This window comes from Desmodus rotundus, chromosome 1 (genome assembly GCF_022682495.2).
Source record: "Desmodus rotundus isolate HL8 chromosome 1, HLdesRot8A.1, whole genome shotgun sequence".
Classification (NCBI taxonomy): domain Eukaryota; kingdom Metazoa; phylum Chordata; class Mammalia; order Chiroptera; family Phyllostomidae; genus Desmodus; species Desmodus rotundus.
This window is the reverse complement of record NC_071387.1, coordinates 162,488,113-162,504,588: the sequence shown is the minus strand read 5'-3', so window position 1 is coordinate 162,504,588 and position 16,476 is coordinate 162,488,113. Positions and strand designations below refer to the sequence as shown.

The 16,476-nt window shown below is 34.7% G+C and overlaps 1 protein-coding gene across 3 annotated transcripts in view; it reads left to right on the top strand.

Annotated features, from left to right (window-relative positions):
• Window positions 1–13,905, top strand: part of TENT2 (terminal nucleotidyltransferase 2) — a 54,651-nt gene extending 40,746 nt beyond the window's left edge. For all 3 annotated transcript variants that reach the window (XM_024563504.4, XM_024563503.4, XM_045197848.3), the window contains exons 12-15: window positions 1,339–1,475; window positions 9,780–9,871; window positions 10,873–10,952; window positions 12,488–13,905. In XM_024563504.4, coding sequence (XP_024419272.1) covers window positions 1,339–1,475; window positions 9,780–9,871; window positions 10,873–10,952; window positions 12,488–12,562 — 384 coding nt within the window. In that variant the 3' untranslated portion in view covers window positions 12,563–13,905. The remainder of the gene's footprint in view (window positions 1–1,338; window positions 1,476–9,779; window positions 9,872–10,872; window positions 10,953–12,487) is intronic.
• The last annotated feature ends 2,571 nt before the right edge of the window (window positions 13,906–16,476 follow it).

Sequence of the window (16,476 nt, the reverse complement as noted above, 5' to 3'; positions counted from 1 at the left end):
CCATCTATGAGCCTGTCTCCATTCTCCTTGTTAGTGCAATTTGTTCATTAGATTCCACACATGAATAAAACCATTTGGTATTTGTCTTTCTCTGACTGGCTCATTTCAGTTAGTATAATGTTCTCCAGGTCCATCCATACTGTCTCAAAGGGTAAAATTTTCTTTTCTTTTTTCTTTTTTTTTTTTTTTTTTACGGCCCAGTAGTATTTATTCCACTGTAAATGCAGATTGGTGCAGCCACTGTGGAAAGCAGTATAGAGATACCTCAAAAAAATTAACAATGGATCTGCCTTTCGACCCAGCTGTGTCTCACTTCTGGAAATATATCCAAAGGAACCTAAAATACTAATTCGAAAGAATATAGGCACCCCTATGTTCATTGCAGCGTTATTTACAATCACGAAGATATGGAAGCAGCCATCAATAGATGAGAGGATAAAACAACTATTTAGAAAGCCCTTCTTGAGGTCACTGTACAAGTTACCTTTAAAAGATTATTTTCTAACATACAGATATGTATTATTTGAAGCTCTACAGTTCATTTAGTGGATTTTAGATCCAGAACTTGGTGCTATTAGAGGAAAGATTAAATATGAAAATTAATGGCATACGATAGGCAAGAAGAATAAGCAGCCATTAGTATTCTTTCTTAAAAGTATGTTGTTTGGTCCTGGATTGCAAGCAAATGACAACTTCCTTTATAAATGTAATGGTAAAAATTTGCTGAATATTGCTTACTGATATATTTCCTATCTTTCTTCTCTTCCCTGCCCTCTTTGTCTTCTCAAGTTCAGTTCATGTTGGACATCTATCTTCTCTTCCCTCCTAGATATAAAATACAAAAACAAAATAAAAACAATTTAAAGTTAGTATGAATATTATTTATATATTAATGTTATTTTTATGGCTTTTGAGAGAAATTTTAACTGGCAGTTAGAGCTCTTACCTTGTGCTTGATTTAGCATTCATAAAATACAACTGCTCCTTGTAAAAATAATTTAAGAATGGGATACATTTGTAAAGAAACCTGTATGTTATTGGATGGAATTTTGCTATGTACAGTAAGGTTTTATTTATAAGTTAGAAAATCTTTCGCTACCATATGGATCCATTGGTTGCTATATTGCAGCCAAGGATTAGAATATCTTAGTTTTTCAACTTTCTGGTCTACTCCAAACACTGGTGAAATTTTAAGTGTAAGAAAATCTTCAAATTTCCAAATTGCTGACATGTAAAAAAAATGTCTTTTCTCTTCTTCAGAGAGCTTTAGATCGGGATTTATAAAGTTAATGTGTGTTTTAAATGGCTTTACATTCCTCCTCCCTTTTTTTCTGACAGGAATCTTTTAGTCCTACTATACAGCTGCACCTTGTACATCAGGTTCCAAGTGATGTTCCTCCTTACCTCTCAAAGAATGAATCGACTCTTGGGGACCTCTTACTGGGCTTTCTTAAATATTATGCTACAGAATTTGAGTAAGTGAAGTCATAAATTGTTTATTTATTTATATATAAGTGAATGCTACAAATTTGGTGACGAAGTTGTATTTGTCAATTTAAGTGCTGTAAACTTGTCCAGAAATGTGTAGTTTATAAAATTTAATACCTAAAGATTAGTAAACTAAGTGGATATCATATTCATAGCTAATAAAAAATTATAGTTTAGTACATCCCGTTTTGTTGATTTTTAATAGTTATCCCATTTTATGTTTAGCTACCTCTTTTCATAGTAGGGTCTGAATCAATGTGTCGATGCTATGTAGATACTATATACTTTGGAACATCTATTTTTTAGATACTTAAACTTTGAAAAAAAACACAGCTAAAACACACTTGGAAAAAGATTTACTTAATACCTGATATCTGAATTAAATAGTTGTATTATATGATATATAAATCAAAGAATACTTTTCCTGTTTTTGAGGGTGACATGTGAATGTGAAAGATTAAGGTATATCATCAGACTCAACCTAACTGAAAGTTCTTACGGGAGTTCTTAGTTCATAGAGTGGGTAGCTCTTCTGATCAATTTAGAAAAGTTTGAAGGAAGAAGGTGAAAGGACTTATGAATTGTCCAGATTTAGAGGAGTGGGGTACAGTGACCACAGGGTCCTACTTCGAAGAGGTTTGGAGAGAGGATAATAATAGTAATAGTAATAAATTGCTATTACTAGGTTGGAAAAAGTGTTCTAAAAAGATTATATGTAGTTCATTCAGTTTACATAATAACCATATAAGACAGTTATGCCCATTTTACCAGTGAGGTATATAGAGAGGTTAAGAAACTTGCCCTAAGATCACACAGCTTGTAAGGGGACTATTCCAGATAGTTTTGACTGCAAAATTCACACTCTTTAACTATGATATTTTATTGCAGTGTTGATGTTGCAGTAAATACATGCTATGATGCAGTAGCACTAAAGAAAACTGACTTATATGAGATGATTTGAAACATAGGGCACGAAAGATGAAATGTTATTTAAATTTCTCAAAGCTTATACCAGACTGCGCTTGTTTAGTTTACAGTTGCATCTCCAGTACCTAGCCAGCCCAGTGCCAAATAATGGGTAGTTGACAAATAGTTGTTATAAATAAATAATTTTAAAGCAGAAAGTAGATTATGGACATGTTTCAAAGATTCTTAAATTGACTAAAATTAGATTAAGAAATTAGATTAAGAAAAGGAGTAGGAAAAGAGCTAGAGGAAAGTAGTTCAGGAAGAATGAACTTACAATAGTCCAGGTTAAAAATGACCTAAATATAAGTACAGGCAACAAGGATAAAAAGGCAGGAGGCTTTATTTATATAAAGATGAGGAAAGATTTAAGACTATATCAAACATGGAATGCAAGAAACTGTAAAGGTTATTCGAGAGTTCAGATATTACAATAACAAAAGCTAATGTTTAGTGAGTATTTCTTTATCTAGTGTTCTTAGAGTAGGCTGAATGTTTTCCATGTATTATATTATGTCATTGAAATCTCACAGTAACACCCTGTCAAGCTTAGGGAATTTGTGTACTTGAAACTTGCCCGTGGCATTAGTGAGAGAACTGGGATGCAAGTTCAGGTCTGGCTACAAAACTACAATTTAAATTGCCAGGCCATATTAACATCATCTATTATGTCATATGAATTAGGGATTGGGAGAAACTTGTATAGAGAGAAAAGTGTTCATAGGAGAAAGTTACAGTTTTGCCATGTATAGTTTAAGATTAGAGCACCTGCATTCAAACACCGTGAAAATCACTGCTTTGTTGGACTGAAATGAGATGGTAGATGTGCAGGCTTGTGTTTAGTTGTAGCATTAGCAGAAACTAGCTTGCTGTGCCAAATGATACTGGCTAGGCTGCTGACGCTTGAAAGAGGTTTTGAACTTTTGTATACACTTGTTGTCTCTCTGATACATGATTTAGGAGCCCTCTTCTCCTCTTCCATCTTACAGTGCATTTGTCAAGTGCATTATTGTTTCATACCAGATGTTTTTAGAAATTTGACTGTAGGAAGCAGAGCCAAGAATGTAGTCATGGTAATGAACTAAGTGCTGTGCAAAATTCTGACAGCTGTTCGAAATGTTTGTAAGGATTTCTTCTGAATTTTGAAATACTCAATTAAAAAATTCTCTATACTTGAAGACATGATTAAGTACCTTTTAAGTGATGCTTGTGTATACAGTATAAATGTTGCAGAAATTTTATATGGCCATTTAAAAATTACTAAGAATTTCTTACCTACTTCACTCATAGCTTTCTCCTAATTCTTGCTGCTGAAAATTCTCATAATGAAGTCAGGCTTCTAAAACTGCACCTGGGAAAAGGGAACTGAAAAAATGGAGGGGAGAGGGAGGGGAAGAACCAGGTAATTCAGGGAATCTCAGAAAAAAAAAAAAACCACAGGATGTAATAATTTTGTATTTTAGCAAAACAAAAAAATTTAAGTTCTAAATATTACAGACTCATAGATGCTAGAAAGTCTATGAACCTTAAGAGATACCTGTTTTATAATCCTCTGTATTTCCTGGATGCCTAATCACATGTCATTATTGCTAGTCTATCTGTTGAATTAAAAATATATGCCTACATACTTAAACACCTGCAATCTTTTTAGAAACTTCTTTAAAAAACTTTATTTATTTTTTAGACAGAGGAAGGGAGGGAGAATGGAAGGGAGAGGAACGTTGATGTGAGAAACATCGATCGGTTGCCTCTTGTACCTGCCTCAACCGGGGACTGATCCCTCAACCCAGGCATGTGCCCTGAATTGAACTGGCAACCTTTTGCTTTGCAGGATGATGTCCAACCAACTAAGCCACACCGGTCAGGGCAACACGTGCATTTTTTAATAAGGAGTATTGTAAAGGCCCAAGTTTTGAATCCCTTTTTTTTGTTCTCCTTTTTTCCTCTCATTTAATCAGTAAGTTATTGACTGCCTACTGTATACCAATCTATTATTTATGTGCTGGGGATATATTATAGCAGTTAACAAAACAGGCATGAAGAGAGATGGTGATTCAAAACAGGCATGAATCTTTGTCTTTATGGAGCTTACAGTGTAGTATTGGAGAGGCATTTGAGTTACTGTTAATTTCTAGATGCTATTGTTATTATAAAGGGGAATGGTCTTATTCTTAAGAGATAAATGCCAAAGGATAAAGACATGGAATTTTGTGATATCTGCAGCTTAACAGATGGTTCAGTTTAAAACATACATATACACAAACAAGTAAATGTGGCAAAATGTTAACTGTTGAATCGTTTTTGAATTTTATGCTTTTCAGTTTTTCTCTTTGAAAATTTCATAATACAAAGATGAAGTACAAATGAGATTAGAGATGAAAAGGAACTAATATATAATCTAAAAAGGAAGAATCATTGAGGTAGGAGGTAAGCCAATAGAATGTAGTATCTTGAAATCCAAGGGAAAAAAATGTTTCAAGGAGAAGGGATTATCTGTGTCACTTTTTTTGATAGATCAAGTACAAAATGATAACTAAAAGCTGATCATTGTCACATTGGTTCACATGGAGACTACTCACTGGGCCTTTGGCAGGAGCGGTTTCTGTGGATTAATGGGGATAAAAAGCATCATTGGTGTGGGCTTAAGACAGAACAAAAGGAGGGTTAGGCACAGATAAATTAGTGTATATAAACTCTGGAGGAATTTACATACTTGTAAAGGGGAGCAGAAAAATGGAATAGAAGTTGAACAATTAAGTGGAGTTGAGTTTTTGGTTTTGTTCTTAGAAATAAGAACTAACCCATCTTGATGGCAAAATTGATGATACCAGGAAAAGACATAGTAAATTGTTAAACAGTATACTTACATGTTTGAGTCCATTGAAGTTGGAGTCACCCTGGTTGGGTTGCTCAGTTGCATGGAGTGTCCTCCAGTACACCAAAAGGTTGCAGATTTGATTCCCAGTCAGGACACATACCTAGATTGCAGGGTTGCAGGTTTGATCCCAGTCAGGGTGAATATGGGAGGCAACCAATTGACATTTCTCTCACAATCTCATCAATTTTACATTGATGTCTCTCTCTCTCTCTCTCCCCCCCCCTCCTCCCTCTCACCCTCCCCTACCCTTTCTCTCTTTCTAAAATCAGTAAAACATATCTTTGGGTAAATAATTTAAAAAAAGAGTTGGAATCCAGAACACAAGTGGAATAGGAGCACAGATAATCAATAATAATGAGAAGAAGCAGATTATGTATATAGATACAGATGAATCTGTGTGGTGGGGGCTAATGAAAATCGTCTTTGCTTTAGGTTTTTTTAGTGAAATGAAGCATGAACATCAGCTGGGAATGATTATGAGGGAGGACATTTGATAAGTAAGGAGAAGATAGGAATTGTCATGTAGGAGAATAAAGAAGCTATGGAAATAAAGCATTTACTGTCCTTTGAGCTAAGACATCATGAATTTAAAGTGATCATGAATTTAAAGGTCAGCAGGGTAGCATGTTTTCCTTCAGCCATGTTTAGCTGCATGGGAAAGGATTGGAGTAGACACGATTTAATTATGGTTGTATTTCAGCCAAGTAAGTCCAATGCAGCATAAGCAAGTAGGAGAGTTAAGGAAATATACAAGGGAGTGATTTTAATAATTGACCATGGACAGAATATATTAGACTTAGTCTTAAAAATATAGGCACAGGGATGCCTATAGGACATCCAGTTGGCAGTTTCCAGTAGTTGGTGGTAAATACTGCCCTGGGACCTCGTAGAAAGTATAGAGTTGGAGAAAAGGATTATGTAAAGTTAAATAGTATATTGAAGCCTAGAATGAGTGTTCTAGCATTAGAACCCTGAAAGAGGCAAGGCGCTGATGGACACCAGCATTTAACGGGTCAGTACTAAGAAGAGCCAGTCAAAACAAAACTCTGGGATTAAAGTAATATTTTCTCTCTGTTTAAGAGGTTTCAGGTCCCTAACAAAGTATTCTTTTTGCTTTCTAATAATAAAACAAAACTATATACATTTGTTCGCTTAATTTGATGAGTCACATATATATGCAGCCATGTGGTATCAGACCCATAATTTTGACTTTGTTGGAATTACATTTTTCTGTGTAAGTTGCTAAAGACTACATTTCCAATTTAATCAATCATCTCAGAATACTTTGTCACAGAAAGAATAGCTAAATGAGAGGTAATAAATGAGTACCAGTTCATTATTACTACTGAAGAAAAGAAGCACGCATCTTACCAATACAGAGTCAGTATCTCAGTTTTATATTTAAAAGATTATTATATATTTTGATATATATTTAATACATATCCAATATTTTAATATTTAATATATATGGTATATATTAAAAATATATTAAATAGATCTTACTATGTGTGTATTGTAATACACATAGAGATATACACTGTGTGTATAGTGTAATATGTCTCATGTGTATAGATTAGACTAAATTGAAGATTAATTTAGATTAAAGTAAGCCCCATGTCTGTTTTTCTATTCTTTTGCAAAACATCCCTCTTCTATAGACTGTATCTTATTTTACGCTTTAATTAATGATTGACAATAACAGATTTTCACATCACAAGCAAATTATAGTAGAGAAGTATGATATAATAAAAGACTTAGTTTAGGTCCTGTTTGCATTAGAGAATGAAATATTTAGGAAAAATATTTCTAAATTACTGTTTCAATTCTACATTTAAATTTGCCTCTAACAGTAAAAATAACGTGTTATATATCATGTTTTATCATGTGAAATATTTAATAATTTAGAAGTACTTAAAAGGTCTTTGAAAATGCAGTATATTGAATCAGTATAAATGATAGTGATTCAAAATACTCTTTTTTTTTTCCTCTGAAGTTCTCAGTATTTCTGATGATATAGTCATTTAAAGAACTGCATTATCGGGGTTGATTTTAGGATGAAGCTTAAATGATACGTGGTTAGGGATGATAAAGTAAATATAGGTATGTTACATATGTTTCTGTGACTCATTTCAGAACCAAGTACTGGCATGTTATATGAAGTCAGGACTGGATTTAATAGAAATATAGTGGTTAAGGGAGCTCCTCTGATTTAAGGAAGAAAAGTTGTAATTTAACAGTAGGATACAGTATTTCAATATTCTAAGCTTGTCTGAAAGAAAAAATCAGTCTACCTCTTTTTAACATACTGTTTCCAATTTTAATTGTACTGCAGATTCAACTGTCCTATAAGTTGATTAGAAACAAGTAGTCTCAGGAAAAAAAGTTTATTTCATTAAGTGAAATTTGTCTTATGTGGTGTAAAGTAGCACACAGTTTAATTCTATTATAATCTTATTTGTTTTAGGCATATGGTTATATAACTCTCCCCTTTACGTTGTTATTTTTAAGAAATTTTAGAAATGCACTTGAAACAATAGAGTAGTATACTTCTTTTCTGTTTTGAATCCATAGTGCTATACATGAAGGATCTAGAACATCTTCAAATAACCAATATTATTTTCTTTAACAATCCACTTATTTTTTAAAAGCATAAGTTTATATATATATATATGTGTGTATATATATATATATTTAAGGGTTTTATTTATTTATTTTAGAGAAGGGAAAGGAGAGAGAAAGAGAAGGAGAGAAACATCAATGTGTGGTTGCCTCTCGAATGTCCCCCTACTGAGGACCCTGCTGGCAACCCAAGCATGGGCCCTGACTGGGAATTGAACCAGTGACCCCTTGGTTCTGAAGCTGGCACTCAATCCACTGAGCCATACCAGCCAGGGCTGATATATGTATTTTTAAATAACTTCATGCTATCTTTGCAAAGTACAGGGTTGGGTGAAAACAGGTTTATAGTTGTGAATATGTGAAACAGTTTATTTTTATATTATTATTTATTAATTATTATATTATTTTCCATGCAAACAACTGTAAACCTACTTTTTTCACACTCTATTTCTAAAGTGTACTCTTTTTTTTTAATCCTCACCCAAGGATATGTTTATTGATTTTAGAGAGAAGAGAGGAGAGGAAAGGAGAGGGAAGCGGAGGGGAGGGGTGGGGAAATATCCGTGTGAGAAAGAAGCAGATCAGTTGCCTTTCATATACACCTTGACTGGGTGTTGAACCCACAAGCTTTTGGCGTGTGGATGACACTTCAACCCACAGAGCCTGCTGGCCGGACTCTAAACTCTACTCTTGATAAGAAAATGTAGAGAACCATACTTTGGGGAATCTTTTCCATGATGAAACATCACAAGTTGCAATATTTTCTTGAATATTTAACATATACACTAATCAGTTTTCCAGAAACAAATGCCATACTGTACCCACAATTATATTTGTATGGATTCTCTATCTAATAAATACAGGAAGAGTAGGGCGAGTGTAGGACTTGGAAAGTCTCACAACCATGGTCTTACTCTTATTGAGATGGCGGAGAAAGATAAATAAAAGGGCTGAAAAAAAAGATGTCAGCTATTCTTCAAACTACTTTTTCTCTTGTTTACAGGTTTAATAGTCATACACGTTAGATCTTCAAACTAATTTTTATCTCGTATACAGATTGAATAGTCAGTCATACATGTTAGAATAGTCCTTGAAAAAAAGAAAATAGTACTTGTACAAAACTATTACAATTGTAAAGAAATCTTTTTAAAAAAACAATGTAACATTAGTACATACTAAAGACAAAACAATTTGTCTTCAGACAGATAAAAATTATTTTACTTGAATAAAACTTCACTATTAACTGCTACATCTATATATAATAATATATGTTTTCACAGTATATTAATGTTTTCATAGAGTATTTTATTTTCTTAAACCAGCATCTACTTGCTTCTATTGGAAAATACCAAAAAATTTTTCCAAATTGTATAAATAAATATGTACCTGAACAAAAATTAATAATGTCAGAAAACAACACAAGAAAATTACCTCTCAAATAAAAAATTCTTAATGGGGTATTAACAATGAATATAGTTTTTATATTTTTGGCTTCCTTACATGTTCTTATTTTTTATTACTTTATTCAATAAATAATTATTGAGCTTCTAGTTTGTGCTAAACTGCCAGTTGAACCGTGAAAAAATACAGAAATAATTCAGCCTCCTGGAGACACACCATGGACAACGATAACTACACAAATTGTTCGACTCTAAGTGCTATAGAGAGAAAGAAAGAGAAAAGGGGCAATAGGGATTGTGGTGGTTGAGGGTTGAAGCAAGTTTCATTATTCTTTGAGAAAATCAGGCTAGGCCTTACTACTGACATAATAAAAATAATAAAGGGAAAGTTAAAATAGTTGACATGATTAATGTTTTTCTTCTTATAGCTGGAACAGTCAAATGATTTCAGTTCGTGAAGCCAAAGCCATTCCTAGGCCTGATGGTATTGAATGGAGAAATAAATACATCTGTGTAGAAGGTAGCTTTTCCACAATTACTCTCTATCGTTCAGTCTCTATCTCCATCATCATGGTTCTGAGAGAATTACTTGAATAATTTAATCTTTTATTATAAAGTAATGTATGTTCTGAAGTGGTTTTACAAGTCTTTTAGTTATAAGATTTTAATTTTTTATTTTCTAACTTTATTTTTCTCGTTTACACTATTATAGATATCCCCATTTCCCCACTCCTTTGCCATCTCCAAAATAATTTTTAATTCTTTATTTGTAGGAAATAACAAACCTGAATTGAGGTGTCTAGTGTTTCCAGTTGATAAGATTTGAGTAGTCTTTATGCATCTCTCCTGCATATAACTGATGGAAACTTAATTTCATGACTTACAGGTGGAAGAAAATATTATCTTCATGTGATGATTTTTTTTTAAGATTTTATTTATTTTTAGAGAGAGGGAAAGGGAAGGAGAGAGAGAGAGAAACATGTGTGAGAGAAACATGGCTCTGTTTACTTTCACACACCCCCAGCTGAGAACCTGGCCGACAACGCAGGCATGCGCCCTGACCAGGAATTGAATCCGGGATCTTCCAGTTTGCAGGCTGGTTCTCAGTGCGATGAGCCACACCAGCCAGGGCATGATGATTCTTATATTGAAATAAGATCAGTTATTTTATACTTAAAATATTGATACTTAAGGCAAGCTAGATTTTTATGAATTGAAATTAATTTTACTTTAAAAATTAAATGCTCTGAGATATTCTTTTATCTGAAATTAATTTACATAGTTGAATATTGACATAGTCTTTAATTCTCATTTGAATTCTACCTTATTAGACAGTCCATAGCTATATAAAGCTATTTTTAATATGTATAAATCTATTAATATATTTGGCTGAACCATATACAGTTATTTTCTAGGTAAAAAACTGTCAAATATTGACAATTTCATATAGTTAAACTAAATTAAAAAGCTGAAGCTCCCATTTTAATAATTTTTTGTTTATATGTGCATTTAACATTGCAGAACCTTTTGATGGAACAAATACAGCCAGAGCTGTGCATGAAAAGCAGAAATTTGACATGATAAAGGATCAATTTTTAAAGGTAAATAGTACATCAGATTAAGACAGAATGGCTCTGGTTTTTGTGTTGTGAAGCCATTAATGTGGCACAACAGGGAATTTATTACTTGACTTTAGGTATACTTTTCCCTTCAGAGAGATCTGGCTCTGTTTTCCTTCACATGGCTTTCACTTTCATGGAAATAAGCATTCCCATAGAGACTTGCTAAACTCTCAAAATGAGTGACTGAAGTCTGAAGGACTTCCTTTCCTCCTAAAATACTGGGGGGACTTATTGTGGCTTTAAAAGAAAGCTGATGTCAGTCATATATACATATATACACACACGTGTGTCTTTATATATATACACACACGTGTACATATATACTATAGTTTATTTCTTAGCTCTAGTCTACATTAGTCCACATTATGAATTTATTCATCAGTAATATTGTTAGATGTGGTTTCTGCCTTCAAGAAACTTCACATTACAGTGTAGAAACACTGATAGAAATATATACCATGGCACATGCAGGATAAATGCTTCATAGAAGAAAAAGATCAGTGAACTGTGAAAATCACTTTAGAGCAGGGGTGTCAAAGTCATCTTCCCTGGGGGCCACATCAGCCTCCAGGTTGCCTTCAAAGGGCCCAATGTAATTTTAGGACTGTGTAAATATAACTACCCTTAACAGTTAAGCGAGAGCTCGGGGCTGCCATAGGGTAGAAACAAGGTGCCTTCCGGATAAAACAAGGTGGAGGGCCGGATTCGGCACGCAGGCCTTGTGTTTGCCACCTGTGTTTTAGAGGCATACTTTTTCATTATCAAGACATACAAGTGGATTTTATTTGATGATAATTAAAAATGCAGGTATATCATATTACAAGATGTTCTTCAAATTAGGCCCTCTGAAATAGGAAATTTTAAATGAATAGAATTCTGTAGAATAAAACAGATATTCATGAGGGAATATTTTTGTCTGTCAGATTAAACTGAGAACTCAAGAATAGCATTCCTTACATTGCTGTTCTTATTTATGGGTGAGCTTCCTTCAGTTCCTTCCTTCCTTTTTTATTCTCAACCAATTCTACTTACTTGTCTTTTCTAGAGGCATATATTAGAGATTTACTATCTCCTTTATAAATACTATTTTTAATTGAAAAAGCTTACTGGATGCCAAATAGTAAGATAAGTGAGGTAATCTTCCCTTGTTCCCTCAAACCCAAAGGTTTTAATTACCTTGTACCTTGCTGTTTCAGATGAAATTACTTAAATTTGTGAATAAATGTTAATATTGCCAATTGGGTCTTTCTGTACCACCTATACGTCCATTTCTTTATTAATGAATTGAAGTCATCCATATAGGTATAGAGTTTTTAAATAATATTTTCTTCTCTGATGACAGAAACAATACTCATCTGTGTTAAAAACTTGGGAGATAGAAACACAAAGAAGAAAAAGTCACCTCAAATTTTACAACCTAGAGAGAACTACTATTAACATTTTAGTAACTTTCCTTTTAGGCTTTGTTCTGCATATATTTTAGGTTTTAAGAATAATTTTTCTTTCTCTCACAGTCATGGCACAGATTGAAAAACAAAAAAGATTTGAACAGTATACTACCTTTAAGAGCTGCTGTCCTGAAAAGATGACTGGCCTATTTCTTAATAAATTCTCCTGAGAAATCAAGAGCAGTAGTAACACCATAAAGCATTTGTTTACCTCCGCCATAGTTTCTTTTCATTGTTCTTGTCTTCATGTTTTATTTTTAAGAGGACATACTTATATAAAGACTGCATATTTTATTATGACATTTCCTAATAAAACCCTTTGATTTAAAGATGTATTTTTGAAAATGTTTACATTGATGATTAGTAATATTATGGCATGGATTTTCAGGCAATTGGATAAAATATTTTTGGGGGAATTATCTGAACAACTAAAAGGTTTTGATATAACTTCAATTCATTGTACCACATGCTGATACTGAAGAGATTTGTGGGATTTGGGGAAGTATAATCTACAGTAGATAGTTTGTTGCCTGTCTGTTCTAGTAAAGTGAAGATTCAAGTCAGTTATTCAGTTACTTGAAGCAAAATCTTTTATTTCAATGAAATCACTGCAGAAGCATGAAATACTGGACAATTTGCCTTAAGTTTTCACTTGACTCACCAGAATAGAGGCTTTGGGTGTGTCTGTATTAGCATTTCATTAGTACCTCACATGCTTTTGATGTACTTTTGAGATTGCTTTAAATTTTTTGTAACAAAAGTAACTTTTGCACTGTAGTAATATGATTGCTAACTCTGTATTGTACAGCAGTTAGTTAATTGTTTTAAAAAATTAGTTCAGTGTAGACATTTTGAAAAGATTAAGTCTCCTGTGCTTTATGGTAGCTTAGTGCAATAAGTGCTTTAGCTTTACTTCCCGTTTTCATGCATTTATTTTCCTTGAGACAGGAAGCAACAGAAACTTAAAGATCAAAGTTGAGATTATGTCCTGTTGATTGCATCAGATTTTTTTCTGTGTACAATTATAGGATTGTAATCTAAACTGGAAGTTTTAGTCAGTAAGCCTCTGTGAAATGGTTTAGGGTAAGACTTAAAAGTACTATAAATAAAAGCTTAATGTTTGTAAAGATATCTTTTTTAGTGTTTCTTTTCCACATGAAGAATAGTGGTGGCTGCTGAAAAAAGCTACAGTGTGCATTAAGGTTGTTGGGAGGTTATGTAAATATTTGTAAATTGGTCAGTGACTGTACATTTAAATAAGAAAAGTAATCTTGGAAACAGTTTTAACTTTTTCAAAAGGACTCTGTACTACTTCTTTCAGACCTACTGTAGCACAGTTTGTACCTCTAATGTACTTGGGGGTTTTTTGCAGACCAATTCAAATGCTAAGACTCGCTTTTCTTTGACTTGTGCATAGTTTAATTTTCTTCCTTAAGTTTAAAGTTTTGTATTATGTCAAATGGAATAAAGTTTATATATGGAAATTGTTTATGTGGCTTTTTTGTGTGTCTATGTATGTGTGAAAGTCTTTTGAGGTTATTTTCTTGATTATTTAGATTATACAAAGGGTCTTGGAATCAGGTCCATTCATTGTTAAGCCAGCTAGCCACATCAACACCCTATTTCTCTGGCATTATTGGGGATGAAGCTTTCTACATAGGTGAATATTTTTAGATTACTGATGGTTAAGACTTTTGAAACAATTAAGCTTTATGTATTCCTTTTCTTGGAAATTTTCCTAAAGTATATTACACACTGTGCAACTCTTCTTTATCAGAATGTTCTGAGTATAATTAATATACTAGTAATGACTGGGTAATCATTAGAAACAATAAACAGTAGTCACAGTAATTTATAGTAATTCTGTGCTGTTCTTAGGGATGGGTAAGTGTGTAGGGTGTTCCACCTTTACAGTATTAGGACAGTTCCAAATAAAGACCCCTCCCCCACCTCCACCGAATTGACCATGGTGTGGACTCCTTCATTGCCACTCTTTTCTCATCTTTCAAAGGGCCCGTATTCCCACCCCCACACAACTCATTTTACTGCTGCTGCTTTTTAACTATTTTGCTGAAAAATAGATCAAAGTTAATAAACTTACACCCAATTCAAACTCAGTAAATTTAAGCCTTAGATTACATACCTTGTGACAGCCAAATATGTCTGATAAGTGGGCTGTTAAGAATCTTTTAGCCTTTTAAATTATTTTCAGTATGAATTACTTATTCAATCATGTGACTAATACATTTATTTGCTGTTTATATTGATGTGCCCATATCTATATATTTTCATGTTACTCAAGAGTAGTATTAGAAAGTTAAAACCATGCAGTCTGCACTGCATTACTAAATTTTGTATTGGTTTGAACGAGGATCTTTGTGAATAAATTTTGGTGACTTTAGTGTTCCCAAGAAATTTTGAGTTAAATGAAAGGAATGTACAGTGGATACCTGTAGTTTTGATTAGTGTTTTGACAGATTCCCTTAGCTGCTATTTAATTCTTTTTTGTCCTTGGTGAACAGTCATTTGGGATTACTAATGGAAACGCCTCGCTTATGCTGAGAGAATGAAGGTTGCTGCTGTTCAGCCTGGTTTAGTGAACCCTGGGCTCTGCTCTCTTCTCATGCACACTGGCTGATGCTCCCGCACTGTGTCTGCACTATCTGCAGTTCTTTGCCTACAGCCTATTGCATGCACACAAGCCGGTGTAACTGGTGGATACTACCTAACTTATGCTCATCATATTGAACAATTCTGTGACTAGAGTTTGCTCTAATTAAAAATGAAAGCTGTTCTAGCCATACAATCATCCTCATGAGAAGAATAATACATGTATTGTAAAGCTATCTCTACCTGTTACACATAACAGGTTTGGTCCCGTTCTTAGTTCACAGAACATTTATTAAGTGCCTACTATGTGCTACATACTTCGTTAGCTTCTAGGCTTGTAAGAGATGGGGATGATGGGGCAAAGGTAAGTAACAAATTTACGAAGTCTACTAAGGGGAAGAGAAACATCATTTGAATGTAGGATTGTAGGGACCTGGAAGAGGGGTATTGAACTTAATCTGGGAATTTCAGGGCTCTTGAATGATGAGTAACCCCATAAATGAAGGAGAGAGAAACTTAGGAGGAACTGTGTAAGTAAAGGCACAGTGGCGTAACTTGATAAATGTTGGAAACTCATGACTTCTGCAGAAGAGACAAGACAGAGGTGTGGACTGTTGTGCAGTGTTTATTTTCCGGAGGTTGGGCTTTAGCCCCTGGTTAGGGGGCAGCCACTGAGGAGTTTTAAGCATGGACACGACACGGTCCCACCAAAGGCCTGGGGATCTTTGGATTGAGTTTCAGACAAAACAGCCTTTGGCCAACGTGGCAAAATTACTTCTCTTCAATGTTTGAAGTTGGTGGAGATAAAAGTGTCCTGGCCGAACAGTCCAGGGGCCACTGAGGAAGCATATACACAACTTACTGTTTTGCAAACATAAAAGCCGCCAACGCTGCACAATAGTTCAAAGCTGGGCCTTTGGACCGGACAACTTCGCTTTGTTTCCTGTTGGGTCACTTTACCAGCCCCGAGACCGTGAGAAGCTAGCTAGCTACCCAAGCTCTTTGGAGCCTCCGTGTTCTCTGAACACCAGCATTGCAATTATACCTCTACCGCAGCGGATTGTGAGCGGATCGGGGAAGTGAGACCGTCGCTGAGAGCCTGAACTAGTAACTCCAGTGCTCAGGAAGAGGAGTTGGTTGGGATAATGGGTGCACCAAGCAGCTGGGCTGGAAACAAAGCCTACCAAACCCACCCAGAGGGAAGAGAGGTGGGGCTGGGCGCCCCTCCTTTCCATTTCCCGTAGCTGCGGGCCGGAGCGTGCGCCCCGTGCCTGGAGCGGTGGGTGATCCCGAGTGGTCCCAAGGGTCCGCCAGGGAGCTGCCCGAACTGGGGCGGGGAGGGCTCGGGGGAAGTTGGCAGGCGCTCGGGGAAGAGGAGAAGCTGAGTCCGGGCCCCAGAAGGTCAGTGGCGAAACTTTTTGACGCCTTCTATTTAAAGTCCCGGG